The following is a 19,644-nucleotide window of genomic DNA, read 5'->3' on the forward strand; positions in this document are numbered from 1 at the left end:
CAAAATTTGAACTCTTGAAACTAGATATAGATATATTTCTTTCAAGAATTTTTGTCTCTTGGTTCAAGATAGGCGATAACATTGATTCAAGATGTTACCGACTTGTGTTAAGAATGGCTTTTTTTTTGAGTCATTAATTTACTTATTTCCAAGAAATAATTTTTTTTCGGTATAACAATTAAAGACTATTTAGTTTTTGAAATCTACTTTGATGAATTATTTTAAGTTTTTTAAACGATAATGTTATTTTGGTTGAAAAACTAAATGTATCGATTGAAGATAATATAGCTCTTAAGCCAAGAAAATCTAAATCAAGACAAGAAATTCTTAAAGCAAAATAATCATTTCTCTTCCAAAATAAATTCTTAGATCAAGAAAATATCTCTTGAGTCAACATAAATTTTCTATCAGTGTGGAGGCCAATACTGGCATCTGCAAAACATCTCTGAGAACCACAATTCACTACATCGATTTTTATATTTAATCATTCTGGCTTATAATTAACTAAATAACACTATGACTAAAATCTAAGTAAGCGAAAATAAGCGAAAGTTGACAGGATTTTGTATAAAAGTCATAATTGTAACGACGCAAATAATAATAGACCATATGAGATTGATTTTAAAACAAAGGAAAAAAATACATTCGAAATTGTTACCACTTTTACAGAGGGATAATTACTATGCTGATCTATCAAATTTTATTGTCTATATAGCTACATTTTTCTTAACAACATATGAATATCTCTTGTAGAAAAATGGCAATAATTTCCATTTTTTTTGTGTACAGTAATCAAAAAATACATGCTACGCATCATTTGAAAATAGTAACAACCAATGGGAAATTCTTAATAATAGCTATATCTGTCAACTCGAAAACAATAATTAGTGTTTCTACGATTAGAATCAGTGCAAAGTGTAGTGCTTTATTCCGATATCGTTTTGTGTACCTCACAGGGTGACATCATTAGCATACATTATCGACTAAAGATCAGAGTATCAAAAGAAATAACAGACAAGCACCGAATTATATCAATGCTAGTTCCGTGACCGTTCTGATAGTGTTCAGACGTTTATTGAGTGAAAATTTATGATTTTTGTATTGGGCCGAGTTAATATTTATAAAAAGGTTGGTACATAGATTTTTTAAATAAAAATGAGTAATACGTACGTTTTAAATTGAAAAGATTTTTTTAATTTTATTTTTACAATATCCATTTGATAGATTTTGATGTCAGTTAATTAATGACACTTTCAAATTTTCGTTTCTGTATTCAACATTTCGTTTAATTTTTTTTAAACACTTTATTTTATTGTGAGTGCTATTCTTTTGACTTGGGGTATATAGATTTGGATCTCCCGGATTTGTAAATTTCCTTTTAAAAAAATTCAGATAGCTCGGACTAGGATTCGAACCCAGAACCGTCCGATGACATGTTGGCTACTCTACCATTTGAGCTATGCGGCCTTATCTAAGTTTCTCTTTCGCTTATTTTATATACATTAAGCCACACCGTCCAAATCGAAAATAATGCTGTGAAACGGGAAAGAATTTAATCTATAGGTGAAAGGTCAAAAACAATACTGAGGCACTACATTTCCGCTTTTAGTTTTTCAGTATCAAAAGACCAAATAAGGCATACAAATGATTTTGATCATAAAAAGTCAATCTCCAGAAGACTTATGATAACAATTAGTACTTTTATAGATAACTAAAAGGTACATTTTTTATTATTTTTCAGGATCAGCCAATAATCAAAAGAATATATCCTTTTGGATGTTGTAGTAACAGACTTGCAAGGGAATCAAATTAAATATAGCACCACTGCTAAGATCATCATTATCATCTAAAAGGAAAGAACCGTTTTTTGAATCGGTTCGGCCTATAAGAAAAAAATCGATGAACAAAATGCCCCGAAATCAAAAAGGTTCCGCGAAGAAGAATAAAATAGACTCATCATTGATTTCGCAAGCTGATTTTACTGAAGAAAGAGAAATTCAACAGTATATTCTCACGTTTGCTGACTTACTAGAGCCAGTGAAATTTCGATTTGAGAAGCTATTTGTAGAGCTTGAACAAAATAATATGGAATTACAAGCGACGTTTCAAAACTTGTTAAATAAACTAACTGAATGTATTGAACAAGGATAAAGTTTACCAGTTGATTAAGGTCAATTTGTATTACCTAATCATTGTTTTTAATCATATGGATACTGGTTAAGTGTGATATTACATCACCTCAGAAAAACATCGCAAATTTGTTTCTTCTGTGTATAATTGTATAACAAAATGAAGGTTATTGTAACAATCATGGGCTTACTTAGAAATTGAAAAGAAAATTAAACTTATTAATAAATAGTAGTGTTCTCTAATTCTATTTTATAATATCAAGGGTAGGGAGTACTATTAATATATAAAAATAGTTTTTAAGTGCAAACCGAAGAGAAGATAAGACTGAATTCAATGTAATAAGATATGAATGTATATAACTTGCCAAAGAATGCAGAATAAACTGCCATGGTATTTACATATATGTTTTTAGCTCTACGTAAATTGAATATTAATGGCTATCATAATTTCTTATTTAGTGAATTATAATAAGTTTTCAATTATGTATAAGACATGTGTAAAGAGTTAATTAGTTGTTAATGAATTTTTAAAGTTATAGCTTTTCAAATTGCAAATTGAAAAGTAGGGAAGAGTTTGCGCACGAATACAATCTCATGAATACCCTAATCTGAAACCATTTCAACAACTACTGTACAATAGGATCAATTTATGGACTACAATAGTTAATGTCCTTTAGATTTCCATTTCAAAAGCTCCGCAGAGAGTGGATGTGAGCTTTAATACAATTCGTTCTCAACTAGTTACAGCCTACTCGGCCGTGCGCTACAAGGTTTACTCCGCCTCTGAACCACAATAATTCGATATACAAACACTCGTCAAAGCAGAGCAAGCAACTTAAGTAGAGAGAGAAGAGTAACCCACAATTCGTCGCGACAGTCATTACTTTAAAAAAAAAAAAAAAAAAATTAGAAAAATGATTAACCCTAAAGGGTATACCTGCAACTTCCCGCTAACATTATACCCACACTGATAGAAAATTTATGTTGACTCAAGAGATATTTTCTTGATCTAAGAATTTATTTTGGAAGACAAATGATTATTTTGCTTTAAGAATTTCTTGTCTTGATTTAGATTTTCTTGGCTTAAGAGCTATATTATCTTCAATCGATACATTTAGTTTTTCAACCAAAATAACATTATCGTTTAAAAAACTCAAAATAATTCATCAAAGTAGATTTCAAAAGCTAAATAGTCTTTAATTGTTGTACCGAAAAAAAATTATTTCTTGGAAATAAGTAAATTAATGACTCAAAAAAAAAAAGCCATTGTTAACACAAGTCGGTAACATCTTGAATCAATGTTATCGCCTATCTTGAACCAAGAGACAAAAATTCTTGAAAGAAATATATCTATATCTAGTTTCAAGAGTTCAAATTTTGAAGAAAAAAAGTTTCTTGAATCAAGATTGTTTTTCTATCAGTGCAAGCGCTCAACATATCAGTTATTTTATTTTTGAGCTCTTTGAGCTAAAAATATAGTTTTTGTGTTCTTTTGAGCTCTACGAGCTCAAATAAACAGCTGTTCTATGCTTTTGAGTTCAAAAGTTTGATAGAACACTATTTTTTGAATTTTCAAACCGTGATAACTTTTGAATTAATCAACTGATTTTCTTGCGGTTTACCGCATTGAATGCAGTTTTTTGAGCTTTTTGAAAAATCTTGAAGCGGGAACTAGTCAGACTTAAATTTTCATAGAAATTCTCAAAAAAAAAAAAAAAAAAACGTTAATTTTTCAATTTTTTTCGTCAACGATATCTCACGAACGAATCAACTGATTTTGACCGGAACAAGAATTGCTTTGATTTTATAACAGATGACGGCTATCTATTTTTATATTTTTATATTTATATATACTCCCTTGTATCCTAACTAATTAAATATAAGACTTTGAAAAAAATGTGCTATGATGCATTATTTGATAAACTCAATGCATACAGAAACACCAAAATTTTTAGTTTAAGTAATGACTAGGCTTGCCATAAATTTGGAAAAGTTCATCCGGACTGTATAGCAGTAAGCTTTAGTTACCTCAATCTATTATAAGTAAGGAAGCAAGGAAAAATAATCAATAACACAACAAGTTATATATTATCCGAACAAAAACTGTTTCACTGTAAAAAAATCGTGCCAAGTCCACGTTCATAAGACTATTAAAGAAAAAAAAATTTTATTTCTTTACAAAAAGATATAAAATAAAAAATTAAAAATCCAAGTAACCGATATGGTTGTATATGATTTTCGAAAATTAAAAAAATTTTTGTAAATTTAAAAATTAAAAGAAACAATTTTGGAACGTATTTAGTGTGCGTAGTTACGAAATATTTCACTTTTTATGAAATTCCTAAATTGTATCTACTAGTGCACTTAAAAAAATTCAAGTACACAATAACGCACACCAAGTACGTTCCAAAATTGTTTCTTTTAATTTTTAAATTTACAAAAATTTTTTTAATTTTCGAAAATCATATACAACCATATCGGTTACTTGGATTTTTTAATTTTTTATTTTATATCTTTTTGTAAAGAAATAAATTTTTTTTTTTCTTAATAGTCTTATGAACGTGGACTTGGCACGATTTTTTTACAGTGAAACTGTTTTTGTTCGGATTTCAGTTTTTTTTGTAATTATAATAAAAATTGACAATTTTAATTTAATACATTTCCGGTGGCAAACTATCCCCTTTAAGCTATAGTTCATGTAAAAGTTATTCTTGCGCCGCCTGGCGTGTGTAATTGCAAGCTGTCAAATATCTTTTTTTCACTGTAGTTTTCCATCTATCATAAGATTAGCATGCATCGTTATATTATTTAGTCTCTGGCCATCCGCTTTTACATAAGAAAAAGTTAAAATCTAAAAATCTGGGTCGCTATAGTTTGTGCTGATTATTTTTAATAATTTTAAATAAAAATTATAAAGATAATTGTTAATAATCAAGTAATACGCGTAATAAAAAGCATGAACTACTATTATAAAATATCATATAAAAAAAAAATCAAATTAAATTTGAAAAAAAACTTGTAACCTCAAAAAACGATTCTGCTTACGGTATATACACACTCGGTAGTCTGGCTTGAGAACGGAACTTGGCGCCAGATTCTACCGAATCTGTTGATACTAATAAACTAATAAAATTGTATCTCCTGCTAAAATATATATCGTATAATATACTTGTTTCATATAAACTTAACTTAATGCAAAGTTCCGGCAGTAAATTGACGCTGACTTACCATCTGGTTGGTTATCGCACAGTAAGCTACATTTTAGTTCACCTCTCAGTAACAAGTGGCGCTAATAATCGTAACAAACAGTATGTTTGTTGCTGTCACAACGTGGCTTCTCAGTGTAAATAAACATGTCGTAAGAAAAAAAAATTTTGAATTAAATTCAGTTTTTTCAGCATTGAAGTTATTAAATAAGACAAAAAGTGCGGATTGAAATGTCGTATGGTCAAGATAATATTAAAATAACCTAACTAGCCTTAAATTCCTCACATATTGTAAGTATCACTTATTAATGCAATTTAAATGAATAAAGAATTGTATAATATTTTGTATAAATTTTTTTCAGTAAACAAGATTGTTAAAAATGAGGGAAAAAATTCAACTTGGATTGGTTATTAGCTTAGCAACATTCCTGAGATGGTGTGTTACGTTTCACGACTACAGTGGCAAAAACAAACCACCTATGTATGGAGACTATGAAGCTCAACGTCATTGGCAAGAAATAACGTATAATTTGCCGGTCGATCAATGGTATTCTAATTCTTCTGACAATCATCTCCAGTATTGGGGATTGGATTACCCACCGCTAACAGCATTTCATAGTTTGATCCTTGGAAAAGTAGCGAATAAAATCAATCCAGATTACGTTAAGCTAAACAATTCTCGAGGTTACGAGACTCCAGATCACAAACAATTCATGCGACTGTCTGTTCTAATTGCTGACTTGATAATTTACGTCCCAGCGATAGTATTCTTACTTCCATATCCTATTTTTGAGCCGAAAAGCAACCAAGTCATTAATATACTTGGATTGAAAAGGTTACATCTTATGGTGTTAACGGCTTTATTATATCCAGGACTTATACTGATTGATCACGGGCACTTCCAGTATAATTCGATCTCACTAGGATTTTTCATGCTATCTCTAGGATTAATAATTAAAAAATCATTAGTATTGGGATCTTTTTTCTTTGTTCTAGCCTTAAATTACAAGCAAATGGAACTATACCACGCGCTTCCAATTTTCTTCTTTATTCTGAATAAATGCACCCCTTTTCGTAACAAATCTATTTTATCCTCTTTAAAAACTTTTGTAAGTGTAACTCTAACAGTTCTAACGACGTTTTGCATTATTTGGTTACCATTCTTTAAAGACATGAAATTTATTGATGTATTTATCAGACTGTTTCCGCTTAGTCGTGGAGTTTTCGAAGATAAAGTAGCTAACGCCTGGTGCACTGTTAATATCTTTATTAAATTACGTCAACTATTCTCCCATGTAGAGTTAGCTAAAATTTGTTTCTTTACAACCATATTATCTGTGCTGCCTTCAGGTATAGATCTTTACTTAAACGCATCAGTCGAAAAATTGATATTATCATTAATCAACACTTCTTTAGGGTTTTACTTATTTTCATTCCAAGTTCACGAAAAAACAATATTATTAGTCGCTATTCCGGTTCTTACTTATTTCCATTACGATCCACTTCCATGTTTTTGGTTTTTAATTGTTTCAAGCTTCAGCTTAGTGCCGTTGTTAATAAAAGATGGTTTATTCGGTGCGTTTATGAACTTAATGAGTTTTTACGTCATTCTGAATTTTTGGATTTGGTTTGATCAATTGACACTTGTTCCTGAAAAAAGAAATGAACCAAGAAACATAAATCAATCTAAACTTAAGAACCTTACAATGTGGCACAACATTAAGTTAAAAATTAACGTTTTTTTTGTACGATTGTTAAAAAATTATCAAATTATTGCAATGAAAAGAATTGCTTTTTATTTATCGATACTAGGAATAATTCTCTTATCATTAGTTACTAAATTCGTAAGACCCCCGCATCGGTATCCAGATTTGTATACGCTTCTAATATCTGTTTATTCTTTTGCACATTTCTTTCTGTTTTTTGTATATTTTAATTTGAAACAAATATTGTTAAATTGAAATTATATTTATTAATATTATGATAAATTATATTTATTTTTAAATGAAAAATGAAATAAAATTGTAAAGTAAATGAAAATTGATTTAATTTAATTTAATTGAAATTTAACTCTATTACCCTTTCCTCCAAGTCTGATAATCCGTTTTTACCCAACACTGTTACCAATTCTATTTACATGAAAATTTATTTATAATCTTATACTCTTACAGTATTGACAATATAAAATGAATAAAATTATTAATTATTAAATAATATTAAATAAAATTCTTTATTTTATATGAAAATTTTATAATGTTTGTAGCAAAATTATTCTAAATTTAACATTTAAAATTTTTATAAAAGTCATAACGTAACATATATAAATATTCTAATATCTAAACGTCTTTCTTATCCCAAATGTTAATATTTAACATTTCTTCATTTGGTTCAAAGTTAATAATATCACTGTCTTTGGATAAAAAGTTTTTAGTAATTTAAATAGACTTTAATGTATCAGTTGATAAATTATTTCTATGATCAGTTTTTACATTTTTAATATCACTGAAAATTCTCTCAACGGTTACATTTGAAAATGGTAAAACTAGTAGAAAGTATATAACTATTTTTAGATTCTTAAACAATAGTTCACCATTAGCTTTTTTTATATTAAAGATTTCTCTCCAATAATCTTCTGAGTCTAAATTTATATCAATATTGAAATCAGTCAAATCCAACAACTCGTATCGCTTCCATTCATTGTCTAACTCTTGCAATACAATATTTTTACAATATTCCATCTTGATTAAGCAGATTACCCGATTTTACCCACCCAAATCTAATTACCCGTCTACTTACCCATTCGACATCGAATTACCCGAAAAATGGGTAATTACTCGGGCATTGGCAACGCTGAACTGAACCAAACCGGGCTTTGGGCCGTTACTCTGCTCTGTCATTGTTGTTACGCCATCTCTCCTGCGAATTTAATACTAATTATTTTTTTTTTTGTGAAAACGGCAAATCTTTGTTACCTACAAGAGTTTAATTACCTTTGCAAAATAAGATTGAAATTTTTACTACCAACCCAGCTAAGACGGTTTTTTTTTACTTTTTCTTTGTCTAATTATTGACGTTGTCATCCTCTTTTGTTATTTATCATTTCTCGTACAATTATTCTACCGAGGGGTGTGTATCTATCGAAAAACTTAAACTAATTCACAGTTATTTGCCGTTAATACTCAGTAAAATCGGTAAGCAATTCATTTATGATAAATTTTACCTATAAAGTATATTTTAAGCGATTAATTACTTTATTTTTACTTCATAGCGCATAATTGAATTTGTAGGTTAAAATGTTAATTTGATTAATCTAAATAATTTTGTTTAATAAAAAGTTATTGAGTTTTTAAAGGATATAATTAAATAATTGATAATTAATTGTTTATTTTTATAAATCTTAGAATAAAATGGACGGTTTCGGTGACAACTTTACTGGTAATGATGTCGAAGTTGATCCAGCAGCTGAATTCCTAGCTCGGGAGCAAGACCAGTTGGCTGGTCTCGAAGATGATATTCCACCAGTTGCTATGACTACATCTGTGCCAGTAATCTCAGCTACTGAAGGTGAAAATAATATTTACTTATTTTTAGAGAAGAAATAGAACTCGAATTTTGATCCACAATCGTTGACGCGTCATGTAATTATTGATTTGTTTAAAGTTGGAGAGTGGAATTTTTGATAAAATTTTGTTGTAATAACATTACATTAAAGTTAGCAGCCACTTGATAATTTTTTAATTTTATTTAGCAAATAAATCTTTTCTAAAAAACTATTTTTAAAAAATTGCATTCATAATTTTTTAAAATTTCTAAATGTCAGTTTTTTTATCGCATTCATTTTTGCCATAATTTATTTGTTAAAAAATTCTAAAAATTAATAAATATCTGCTAACTTAATTCTCATTGTAATAAAAAATTAATTTGTTGAAAAATTTAAATAATTTTATTTTGTAGCTGAAGAAATCAAAACTTTTCTCCGTAATTTTCTTGTTAAAAAAAAAGTTTTCTTAACTTGGAAAAAAAATAGTTCAGATTAAAATTTGCGAGTTGTCTATCTAAAATTGATATTTTTCAAATCAAAAAAACTTTTTTAACAAGAAAATTACTAAGAAAAATTTTGGTTTTTTAAGCTAAAAAAATAAAATGGCTGAAAATTTTCAATAAATTAATTTCTTGTTACAAAAAATATCAATTTTATTAAAAAAAATTTTTCTCTCAGTGTAATTCAAGTTTAACAATATTTAATAGGTACTTAATATGCACACTTGCAAAATCCTTGGTAACAAGCTAAGTTTTAGCAAATTTCTTTTGAAATATAATTTTCTTAAATTTTTAAAATTTATAAATTAATTTAAAAAGCCAAAAATACACTTATATAACTGCTAAATTAAATCAACTTATTTTACAACTAAGCAAACATATTTTATCAGTCAATCTACAAACATAGATTGCATTAGACTTTCACAACAGAAAGATAGGAAGTAATTATTTTAATTTAAATAATTATTTATTATTTAGCTTGAAAAGTTCCATTTAATTTATTTATTAATTTAAATTAATAATTTTTATTACTTTCAATCTGAATCATTTTATGGTGTTATTTATGTTTATTTATTTAGTTTATTTCATTTGTTTATATCAATATAGATGATTTATCTGGTAACTTTGAAAATATGACAGTCGAATCCGGTGGAAATGGTACTACTACCGGTAGCTTCGAGATGATTAATACTATTGATCAACCTACTGAATCAGTTTCAACGCCAGGTAGTGATTATATATTTTTTTCATTTATTATTTTATTAGCATTTTTTTTACATTATTTTTTTCGTGTACCACGCAATTGCCGATTTTCTTATTAATTATGAAAGCAATTTTTATAATTATTGAATTTATTTTATAGAACCTGTTGTCGCGAAAGAAGAACCTGAAAAAATAAAAAAATGGCGCGAGGAACAAGCTCAAAGGCTTGAAGAAAAAGGTAATTTTAAAAAATTGTGTCTCAAAAGTTTAAAAATTAATTGAGTGTGGATGAAAAAAAATTTATTTTAGTTTATAATTTAGTAAAAAAATTTTTACCCAATATTTACAAAAGTTTTATAAATGATTAGGAGGTCATTCTGTTTCTAGATTTGAAAAAAATTCAATATTCATAATTTTTTTTTTGTTTTCGTTTTTGAAACAATAACATCCACATAAATAAATAATAGTTTAAAATAATTAAAGAACACGCTTTTTATAGAAAACCGAACTAAAAAAAATAGAAAATAAGTTTTAATAAATTTAAATTAAGAATAGTGTTAAAAATTTCAATAAATATAAATTAATAATAGTGTAAATAAAAAAAAATGTATTTTATTTAAAAAAAAGCGTGGGGTGCATCGGTCAATAGACATAAATCTTCTATTAAAACTTATTCTCTATTTTTTTAGTTCGGTTTTCTATAAAAAGCGTGTTTTTTAGTTTTTTTTAAACTATTATTTATTTTCTACTTTTTAGTTTGGTTTATTTATAATAGCTTGTTTTTTTTTTTTTTTTTTTTTGAGTTTTTTTAAACTATTATATGCTTTGTTGAATTAAAAATTCTCTTTGGTGTTCGAAAATTTGTTAATATTAGATAAATCGGCTAAAGATAATGGTTGGAAATTAAAATTTTTTACCTTATCGACTATAGATGAAAATGATATAAATTAACAAAAATCTTATTTTGCAAATTGAAAAATGGAATAATTTTATCAAATTAGTGTATTGCCATCGGTCCTCGATAAATCTACAAAGTTTGAACGAAATCTGGCTGTTTAAAGTGGGTCAAAATCGCTCCCAAAGGAGTCGGTTACAAATATACAAACATACAAACATACAGGTGAAGCTAATAAAAAGCGTGTAATAATAATATGCTCGTCACAAAATTTTCCTTACTTTCAATTATTTAAATCATAAATGACTTTCGCTGAAAAAATATAAAAATCTATTTACGATAGATTTACCCGTTAAAAAATTTTTATTAGTCTATTAATTGTATAAATTAAGTTTTGAGGTAGTAACACATCTTTACTCCAAACTACTCAACTCTGCAACACACTGTACTACCCTAAAATAATTGAATAACTTTAAAAAAAAAAAATCTTTACTTTACTTAATTTCAACAGTATATTAGAAGCATTGACGTGCTTTTAAAAATCTCTATTCAATTTTTTTTTGTTTAATAATATTTTATTCGAGAAAAATAAAACTGTACTCAAAATTTCTCGGCTCTATTTAATATAATCTAATTAAATTTATCTCTATTTAATTTAATCTAATTAAAAAAAAAATTTTTACTATACATGGATATATAAATTATATATAATTGAGTAAAGTTGACATTGAATAAAGTTTGTAAAACAATAGCATTTTATTTTTTAAGAATAAAATTATTGAGTAAAGTTTTTTTTTAATTTATTTTAAGTCAACATATTATTAAACAAAAAAAAAAATTAGAGATTTTTAAAAGCGCGTCAACACTTCTAATATATTATTGAGTCGAGATATCATTGAATACAGTTAGTAGTTTAATAGTTAGATGATTATAAATTATTTCTCATACTAACACATTTATTTTAATACAGATGCTGAGGAAGAAAAAAAGATGGAAGAATGGAAGAAAGCTGCCAAGAAAGAACTTGAGGAATGGTACAAACATCATGCTGAAACAACTAGTAAAACTAAAGCGACTAACAGGTGTGCATCTTATCACAATTACTTTTCTAAGCACTAGGTCATTAAAACTCAGATCATTTCATAAAATTAAATTACTCCATTAAACATCAGTTTAATAACTTAAACCAATTATTGAATTTACAATATAATAATAAAAACAAAATCTATTTTGATTTTGCTTCTTAGGGGAAATGCCAAGTAAGTTTTTTATTTGAATAAATAAGCATGTTTCTAATGAATAATTACAAACTTCTATTTTAATTTATAAAATCCAAATCGAAGTTAACTCTAATACCTAATTTTTATTTATCAAAAATTTTTTTATTTCAATAACGATAAAGAAAAAATATTTAATATTTAATCAGGAATTAAATTTATCATTGATGAAATTTTATTAATAATTTTTTAATATTTAATGCACAGAGTAGTTAGAAAGCCTTAAAATTGCTTTAAGCGCATGTATTTAAAAAATGAAATATTGATATTAATTAAGTTATAATTTTTACAAAATACTAGAAAAAAAATTAAAGTAATAGTATTTTTTTATTTTAAAAAATAATAACTTATCTTTTAAAATTCAACACTCGCATTTTTTGTTGTAGAAAATTTTCTTAAAGATTTCTAAAAAAAAAAAAAAAATCTATCAATTCTGTTTTAAAAAAAATGTTCATTGATCAAAAAATTAAATTTTTATTATTAATCGCTAAAAATTCACGCAAACGAGCGCATTTTGTTAATTCACGATTAATATTTGAATTTTATCCGGAAAAAATAAAATTTACTAATTAAAAAATTTTTTTCAACAGAAACGCTGAAAAACAATTCGTAGCAGAAGCAGGAGAAGTCGAGCCAGGAACCGAATGGGAGCGTATCGCGAAACTGTGTGACTTCAACCCAAAATCGTCGCGGATATCCAAAGACGTATCGCGTATGCGATCAATTATTTTACAACTTAAACAAACGCCTCCAGCCACTACATCAATGAACGCTTAATTTGTTTTATTAAACAACTCACAAAAACAATAACAATAATTAAATTAACACTAAATATATATATATATATAATCTAATATTAATAATAAAAAAAAAATACGTTCCATTTTATGTTAAAATTGTTTATTTTGAAATTTATTCAATTAGATAAATTGTAATTATCAGCTCATTATTATTAGCTAACTATAAATAATTATAAAAAAAAAATAAAATTGAAATTTCATGAACTAATTAAATTTATTTTCTTTTTTTAATTTCATATTCAGGTAATAACTTTTTTGTTGATTAAACATTTTATTAATAATTATCATTTTAATATTATAAAAGATTATTGAAAAATATATTTTTGTTAAATATTCTCTTATATTACAGTTTAAGTATAAATATCTAGTAATTAATATAAATACGTTTTTTTTTTTTTTTTTTTTTTTTTCCATTTGATTTCAATTAATTTAAGGAAGAACTGTTGAGAGAAGAAATATGTTGTGGCAATTTTAATTGAAAATTTTGAAAGAAGAATTTTTTAAATCATTTGTTTGGAGTCAAAAGAGCTTTTCTAGGTGTCCGGAAACTGAAACTAGAAAAACATTATATTAGTAGTTAAAAGCAATTTAATATTTGAATCGTTCTTAATACTGTAAATAATATAATTTATAACCAATAGATATTTACCTTATATCATTTTTGCGTACTGCCAATTGTAAATCATGCTTCCATTGATAAATAAAAGGGTAAACTTCAGGATCAATAGCTTCCGGTAATGCATTCAGAACAGCTACGTCTATTTTACTTGGCACGGATCTAAAATATTAATTGTTATAAATTATTCGATTAATCATATAATCAAAAACTACACCTTTGTTTATTTTCGTAATGAAATTTTAAATAAAAAAATATTTTAAAAAAAGTCGTAGGACATTAGTCCTAGATTTTTTTAAGATACTTAGAGATAAAAAGAAATATTATTATTTTAATTAAGGAGTCATTCTGGTTTGTAACCAATTTTCTTGAAATTTATAATTAAAAAATTTAATTTATTAATTTATAAGAGTTGATTTTTTTTTTCTTAATTAAAAGAAAATTGTAAATGTCAATAACTGGGTCTTTTACCTTAAAAAAAAAAAAAAAAAATATGTTATTCAAGAATATTTTTTTGTTAAACTGAATAAATTTTATATTAATATCTATAATAGTTTATGTGTAAAAAAAATCATGAATATTGGCTTTTAGAATAACCCCTTAAAAATAAAAAAAAAAAATAATCATACCCTTCAATAAATACTGGATGCCCTTCTGAAGGAATAAACATTTCGTCTTCAGAACTACTGTCTTCCGAAAAATCCGAATAATCATCAAAGGGCAACGGCGATGAAGGTGGCGTATAAAATTTCTCATCAGCAACAACATTATTAGGAGAATTAAGTATCAGTGATTCCATATTTTTAATCAACGCATCCATATTGTTATCTTTTTCATCAATAAAATTATCCTCTAACTTATTAAGTAAATTTTTCTCATCCTCTTGTTTACTGTAAAAATCTATAGGTTTTATACCATCAATGTCCTCCTTTTCGTCAGACTGAATACAATTTGCTGTTTTAAAGTCTTTAGATAAATTTTTAATGCTCTTAGACTTAGGATATGATTTTCCTTGTTTAACAGAATTAATCGCTTTAAATCGCTGTAGTTTATTTAAATACTTTTCTAATTTATCTAGGCCACTAGTGGATTTTAAATCAGCAAATTCGTTTAAGAATGGCCAGAATTCTTTCCATGAGACGTGATACTCTTCTGCTAAATCTCTGCCAACTCTTTCCAAACCTTTCTCAAGATCAATAAGCCTGCAATCAACTTTTTCTAAGTGAAGCGGGTCATTGATTGAAGTATCACGTTTGGGTGTACCAAACAACATTCTGGGTGGCGTTTTCCACTTTTTTCTAAATTTCAGAGCTTGGGGCTTAGTCATTGGACCCGCAAGAGCTTTTACTTCTAACCGCGGGCTGATTGGATCAATGACCAGTCGCGGTGGGCTTGCTGGAGAAAATGGTTCACCAATTGCCGGAGCCAGAGAATTGTCTTCAGACCTTATCACAGGAACGTAATAATGATCTTCAAGCAGTGCACGGATTTCTCGGATCAATTTTCCGTCATCTTTCAGAGGTATTCTGTCGCAGATAATCTGAAAAAATAATTTTAATTTTCAAAGTATTTAGATTATTAAAAGAATAAGAAAAATTTTGTCTTCGGTATATTTATATGATAAAATTAATTTTTTAATAAACATTATTTTTTAAATATAAATTACAAGTCAAGAATTAAGTTATATAATTAAGAGACTGAGAAAAATTTTGTAACGGGTATATCTTTATCGTAAATTGTTAAAAAATCATTAAGTCAAAATTTAATTTAATTTTATTTTTAAAAAATAAAATGCTATTGTTTTACAAACTTTATTCAATGTCAACTTTACTCAATTATATATAATTTATATATCCATGTATAGTAAAATTTTTTTTTTTAATTAGATTAAATTAAATAGAGATAAATTTAATTAGATTATATTAAATAGAGCCGAGAAATTTTGTGTACAGTTTTATTTTTGTCGAATAAAATATTATTAAACAAAAAAAAATTGAATATAGATTTTTAAAAGCGCGTCAACGCTTCTAATATACTGTTGAAATTAAGTAAAATAAAGATTTTTTTTTTTTAAAGTTATTCAATTATTTTAGGGTAGTACAGTGTGTCGCAGAGTTGAGTAATTTGGAGTAAAGATGTGTTACTGCCTCAAAACTTAATTTATACAATAGACTAATAAAAATTTTTTAACGGGTAAATCTATCGTAAATAAATTTTTATATTTTTTTAGCGAAAGTCATTTATGATTTAAATAATTGAAAGTAAGGAAAATTTTGTGACGAACAAATTATTATTATTACACGCTTTTTATTAGCTTCACCTGTATGTTTGTATGTTTGTATATTTGTAACCGACTCCTTTGGGCGCGATTTTGACCCACTTTAAACCGCCAGATTTCGTTCAAACTTTGTAGATTTATCGAGGACCGATGGCAATACACTAATTTGATAAAATTATTCCATTTTTCAATTTGCAAAATAAGATTTTTGTTAATTTATATAATTTTCATCTATAGTCCATAAGGCAAAAATTTTAGTTTCAAACCATTGTCTTTAGCCGATTTATCTAATATTAACAAATTTTCGAACACCAAAGAGAATTTTTAATTCAACAAAGCATATAATAGTTTAAAAAAACTAAAAAAAAAAAAAAAAAAAAAAACAAGCTATTATAAATAAACCAAACTAAAAAGTAGAAAATAAATAATAGTTTAAAAAAACTAAAAAACACGCTTTTTATAGAAAACCAAATTAAAAAAATAGAAAATAAGTTTTAATAAATTTAAATTAAGAATAGTGTTAAAAATTTCAATAAATATAAATTTATAATAGTGTAAATAAAAAAAAATGTATTTTATTTTAAAAAAAGCGTGGGGTGCTTTTTAAGATATTATAAAAATGATAATCACTCTACTTATGTCTGTCAATAGAAGATTTATATTTATTGACCCATGCACCCCACGCTTTTTTTTAAATAAAATACATTTTTTTTTTTTTTTATTTACACTATTATTAATTTATATTTATTGAAATTTTTAACACTATTCCTAATTTAAATTTATTAAAACTTATTTTCTATTTTTTTAGTTCGGTTTTCTATAAAAAGCGTGTTCTTTAATTTTTTAAAACTATTATTTATTATTTAATTTAAATGGTCTGTAATTATTTACCTCAATCGGTGTCTGGCCATGTTTATTTTTGGCCGTTCTAGAGCACTGAGGATAAGAAACCAAAAGCGCTACAACGTCTCTAAATCCATACTTGGCAGCAAAGTGGAGTGGCGTTTCGTTCAGCCCTTTGTTTGGAGTGTTTAAAAATGCTTCGATAAATACTTGGCTCTTGTTTACGTACGACGCGGTTTCTTCAATGCCATCAATTAGTTCGATCAAGTTAGGATCGCTTATCACATCAAGAATTAATTTGCACATGTTGAACGCGTCAGCAGTACTCTTCAATGTCGCAACATGGAGTGCATTGTAACGTGGTCCTTCCTAGAATAAAAAAATGTTTTTTAAAATATTTATATATTTATTTTTTTTTTATAATTATCAGAAATTTATTGATAAGAATAAATGTTTACTAGAAAGTTGTTAATAAACTTATAAATAAATTTATTGTTTACATAAGCCGGGTATTTTGTGACGAGTATTATTTTGATAAATGAAAGTTTTGTTTACTTGCAATTGCTGACGGATAAATGTTCACAAAATTAAGTTGTTATTCATAATAATATTTATTTAATATGTTGTCACGAGTCAATACTCGCGAGTGATAAGTTTGCAAAGAAATTATGTTGAAATTAATAAATAGACTTTAAATTCTCAGAAATGGATTCATGAAAATTGTTTTTTTGTATTTTACTCTGAAAAAAAAAGACTGTTATTGCTAATTTAATTTTTGAACTTTTCTAGTGATTCTTATGAAATTCAATTTTCTGGAAGTTAACTTATTAGAATTTTAATCAATAATTAGTTAAATGAAACAAAAATGAAAAAATAACAAATCACGTCAAAAAAAAAATTAATTATTACTAAAAAAATTTTAAGTAAAACTTTGAAATTTTTTTCATAATTTTTGTGTTAAAAAAATCCTAAAAAAATATAAGATGTCTGTTGATTTCAGTGGCAATATATTTTTTTTATAACTGACTACGAAGAACGTCATATTTTTTTTTTACTATCAAAGAAAAAAGGTGAAAAAGCATGTTTGTTCATTTTTAGTGCAGAATCTTTCAATAAATAAAATTAAAAAAAAAAAATAAATTATTGAAAAATCAAAAATTTCAAAATATAAAAAATGGTAGAAACAGCAAGAACGACAATAAAAAAAAAAATTTTTTTTTGATATTTCTTCTATTAAGAATTAGTAGACAATAATAAATAACAAGTAAAAAAATTAATATTGAAAAACTATGTTTAAAAAATGTTTTCATTTTTTTTCCTAGTTCTACAAATGGAATTTCTTTTATAATAATTTTTCCACTGAAATAATCTTAAAATTGATCAAATATCTATCGATTCCATTACTATGTACATAATTATAATTTCAAAAGAAAAATTAGTGTTTTTATTTAACAACTCTCTTGTCCTATAAACTGATCAAAAAAATTTCTGTAAATATAAAAAAGAACGCCATTTGGCTACACTTGAAATAGATGGTAGATTTCATAGAATTAATTATTATCTTGTCTCAATAACTTTCGTTTGACATTGAATGAAATTTATTTTATTTTACTAGAATAAAATTCCGAGTAAATTCCGACATGAAGACCAATGCAAAAAATTGACTTCTATGAAATCTACCATATATATTAAAAAAAAAAAAAAAAAAAAAAAAGAAAATTGATTAATTCTAAAAATTTTACCTTCAAAATAGTCGGATTACCACTGACATTAATTAAATACCTCGGATTCTCCCAAATACAATTTTTGACACCTTCCAAGTCTCCAGTCTCAATCAGTTTCCGAAACACCACTAGTTCCTGAGGCTTTAGACTTTTAAAACTTGGTCCTTTCTCATCAACAGGTTTACAGGAATTTTCAGCAACAAATTTACCATCAACAATACTCCCATTAATCGAGTAGTTAAGACTGTCTCCATACCTCGCGTAGTTATCAGCTTCCTCCCAGCTGTTGAAAGTCTTCAGTCTACCTGTTTTGTACTTTTTTATTACTTTCAACGCGTCTATTTTGTCTTGGTACACATGGAGCTCATTTTCTGAGAACAAAATTAAATTAGTTAATTTCACAGTAATTAATGAATTATTAGAATAAAAATTATTTTTCTTACCGGGCTCCTCAGTCTCTGGAGTCGTTGGTTTTTCATTGACAAAGACCGCATGATAAACATTTTTATTTGTTTTCAAGCTATCCAGCTTAATTAGATGATCACTCTTGGTGTTAATCAACCCATTGACACTCATCTTAACATATTCTTTAATTGTTGACAAAACAATTTTAGGTTAGATTTTTTTCTAGGTTATTTTTTTAATAAAACAGAATTTTCTCGAACTTTTTTTTTTAATAATCAATTAAATTAATATTTAGCGTTAAAACCGAAATTTTATTAATTGAACCTTGATAATAATAAAAAAATTAAATGCGCTGATTTTTTTGTGATAACTGTATTTATTTTACTGAAACAATCTTCAAACTAAACAAAAACCCGCGATTTTAATTTAACATGGGTTAATTTTATTTCTTATCGTTGTTTATTACTTTTATAAAAATACTAAAATCTGTTATGATGTTATGTAAATAGTTCTTAATAATAGTAATGATGATAATGTTATTAAATGGAAAAATATGAACACGTAGTAGATTGTTTACAAACTTTGGCGAATGACCTTAGCGCCATGTTTGTTTTTTTACGCAACGTGCCACAGCATGCGCACTTAATAACTTGACCTTTTAGTTCCTCTTTATTAATTTATTTAATTATCATAGAAGTTTACATATTTAATTTCTCAAATAAACTAGG

General features: G+C 26.2%; 3 protein-coding genes across 4 annotated transcripts; 2 read left to right on the forward strand and 1 right to left on the reverse strand.

Annotated features, from left to right (window-relative positions):
• Window positions 1-5,451: 5,451 nt before the first annotated feature.
• Window positions 5,452-7,375, forward strand: Gny (ALG6 alpha-1,3-glucosyltransferase garnysstan). Its single transcript, XM_074239617.1, has 2 exons — window positions 5,452-5,626; window positions 5,698-7,375. The coding sequence occupies exon 2, from the start codon at window positions 5,716-5,718 to the stop codon at window positions 7,294-7,296; it is 1,581 nt and encodes a 526-aa protein (XP_074095718.1). The 5' UTR covers window positions 5,452-5,626; window positions 5,698-5,715; the 3' UTR covers window positions 7,297-7,375.
• Window positions 7,376-8,383: 1,008 nt separating this feature from the next.
• On the forward strand, window positions 8,384-13,258 carry Clc (clathrin light chain). Of its 2 annotated transcripts, XM_074239618.1 has the most exons (7): window positions 8,384-8,526; window positions 8,737-8,899; window positions 9,983-10,102; window positions 10,239-10,316; window positions 11,944-12,055; window positions 12,221-12,232; window positions 12,841-13,258. In XM_074239618.1, exons 2-7 carry the CDS (start codon window positions 8,743-8,745, stop codon window positions 13,025-13,027), a joined length of 666 nt encoding a protein of 221 aa, XP_074095719.1. In that variant the 5' UTR covers window positions 8,384-8,526; window positions 8,737-8,742; the 3' UTR covers window positions 13,028-13,258. The 2 variants fall into 2 exon arrangements, with proteins under 2 accessions (XP_074095719.1, XP_074095720.1); XM_074239619.1 differs by lacking the exon at window positions 12,221-12,232 and having other exon boundaries at window positions 8,388-8,526.
• Ankle2 (ankyrin repeat and LEM domain-containing protein 2) lies at window positions 13,256-19,489 on the reverse strand. Its single transcript, XM_074239616.1, has 6 exons — window positions 18,955-19,489; window positions 18,530-18,882; window positions 16,836-17,156; window positions 14,296-15,206; window positions 13,700-13,828; window positions 13,256-13,604 (listed from the first exon to the last, which is right to left on the reverse strand). The coding sequence occupies exons 1-6, from the start codon at window positions 19,085-19,087 to the stop codon at window positions 13,556-13,558; spliced, it is 1,896 nt and encodes a 631-aa protein (XP_074095717.1). The 5' UTR covers window positions 19,088-19,489; the 3' UTR covers window positions 13,256-13,555.
• Between the last annotated feature and the right edge of the window lie 155 nt (window positions 19,490-19,644).

This window comes from Cotesia typhae, unplaced genomic scaffold (assembly GCF_013202065.1).
Source record: "Cotesia typhae breed Kobodo isofemale line unplaced genomic scaffold, CoteBio_Ctyphae contig_26, whole genome shotgun sequence".
In the NCBI taxonomy this organism is placed as follows: Eukaryota; Metazoa; Arthropoda; class Insecta; order Hymenoptera; family Braconidae; genus Cotesia; species Cotesia typhae.

Excerpts from the sequence above, each read along its gene's own strand:
- Gny (XM_074239617.1), top strand. The coding sequence starts at position 5,716 with ATGAGGGAAAAAATTCAACTTGGATTGGTTATTAGCTTAGCAACATTC.
- Clc (XM_074239618.1), top strand. The coding sequence starts at position 8,743 with ATGGACGGTTTCGGTGACAACTTTACTGGTAATGATGTCGAAGTTGAT. Across the intron at positions 8,900-9,982 it reads AGTAATCTCAGCTACTGAAG|ATGATTTATCTGGTAACTTT; the intron begins GTGAAAATAATA and ends ATATCAATATAG. Across the intron at positions 10,103-10,238 it reads TGAATCAGTTTCAACGCCAG|AACCTGTTGTCGCGAAAGAA; the intron begins GTAGTGATTATA and ends TTTATTTTATAG.
- Ankle2 (XM_074239616.1), bottom strand. The coding sequence starts at position 19,087 with ATGAGTGTCAATGGGTTGATTAACACCAAGAGTGATCATCTAATTAAG. Across the intron at positions 18,883-18,954 it reads TCCAGAGACTGAGGAGCCCG|AAAATGAGCTCCATGTGTAC; the intron begins GTAAGAAAAATA and ends TTTTGTTCTCAG. Across the intron at positions 15,207-16,835 it reads ATGGCCAGACACCGATTGAG|ATTATCTGCGACAGAATACC; the intron begins GTAAATAATTAC and ends TTATTTTTTCAG.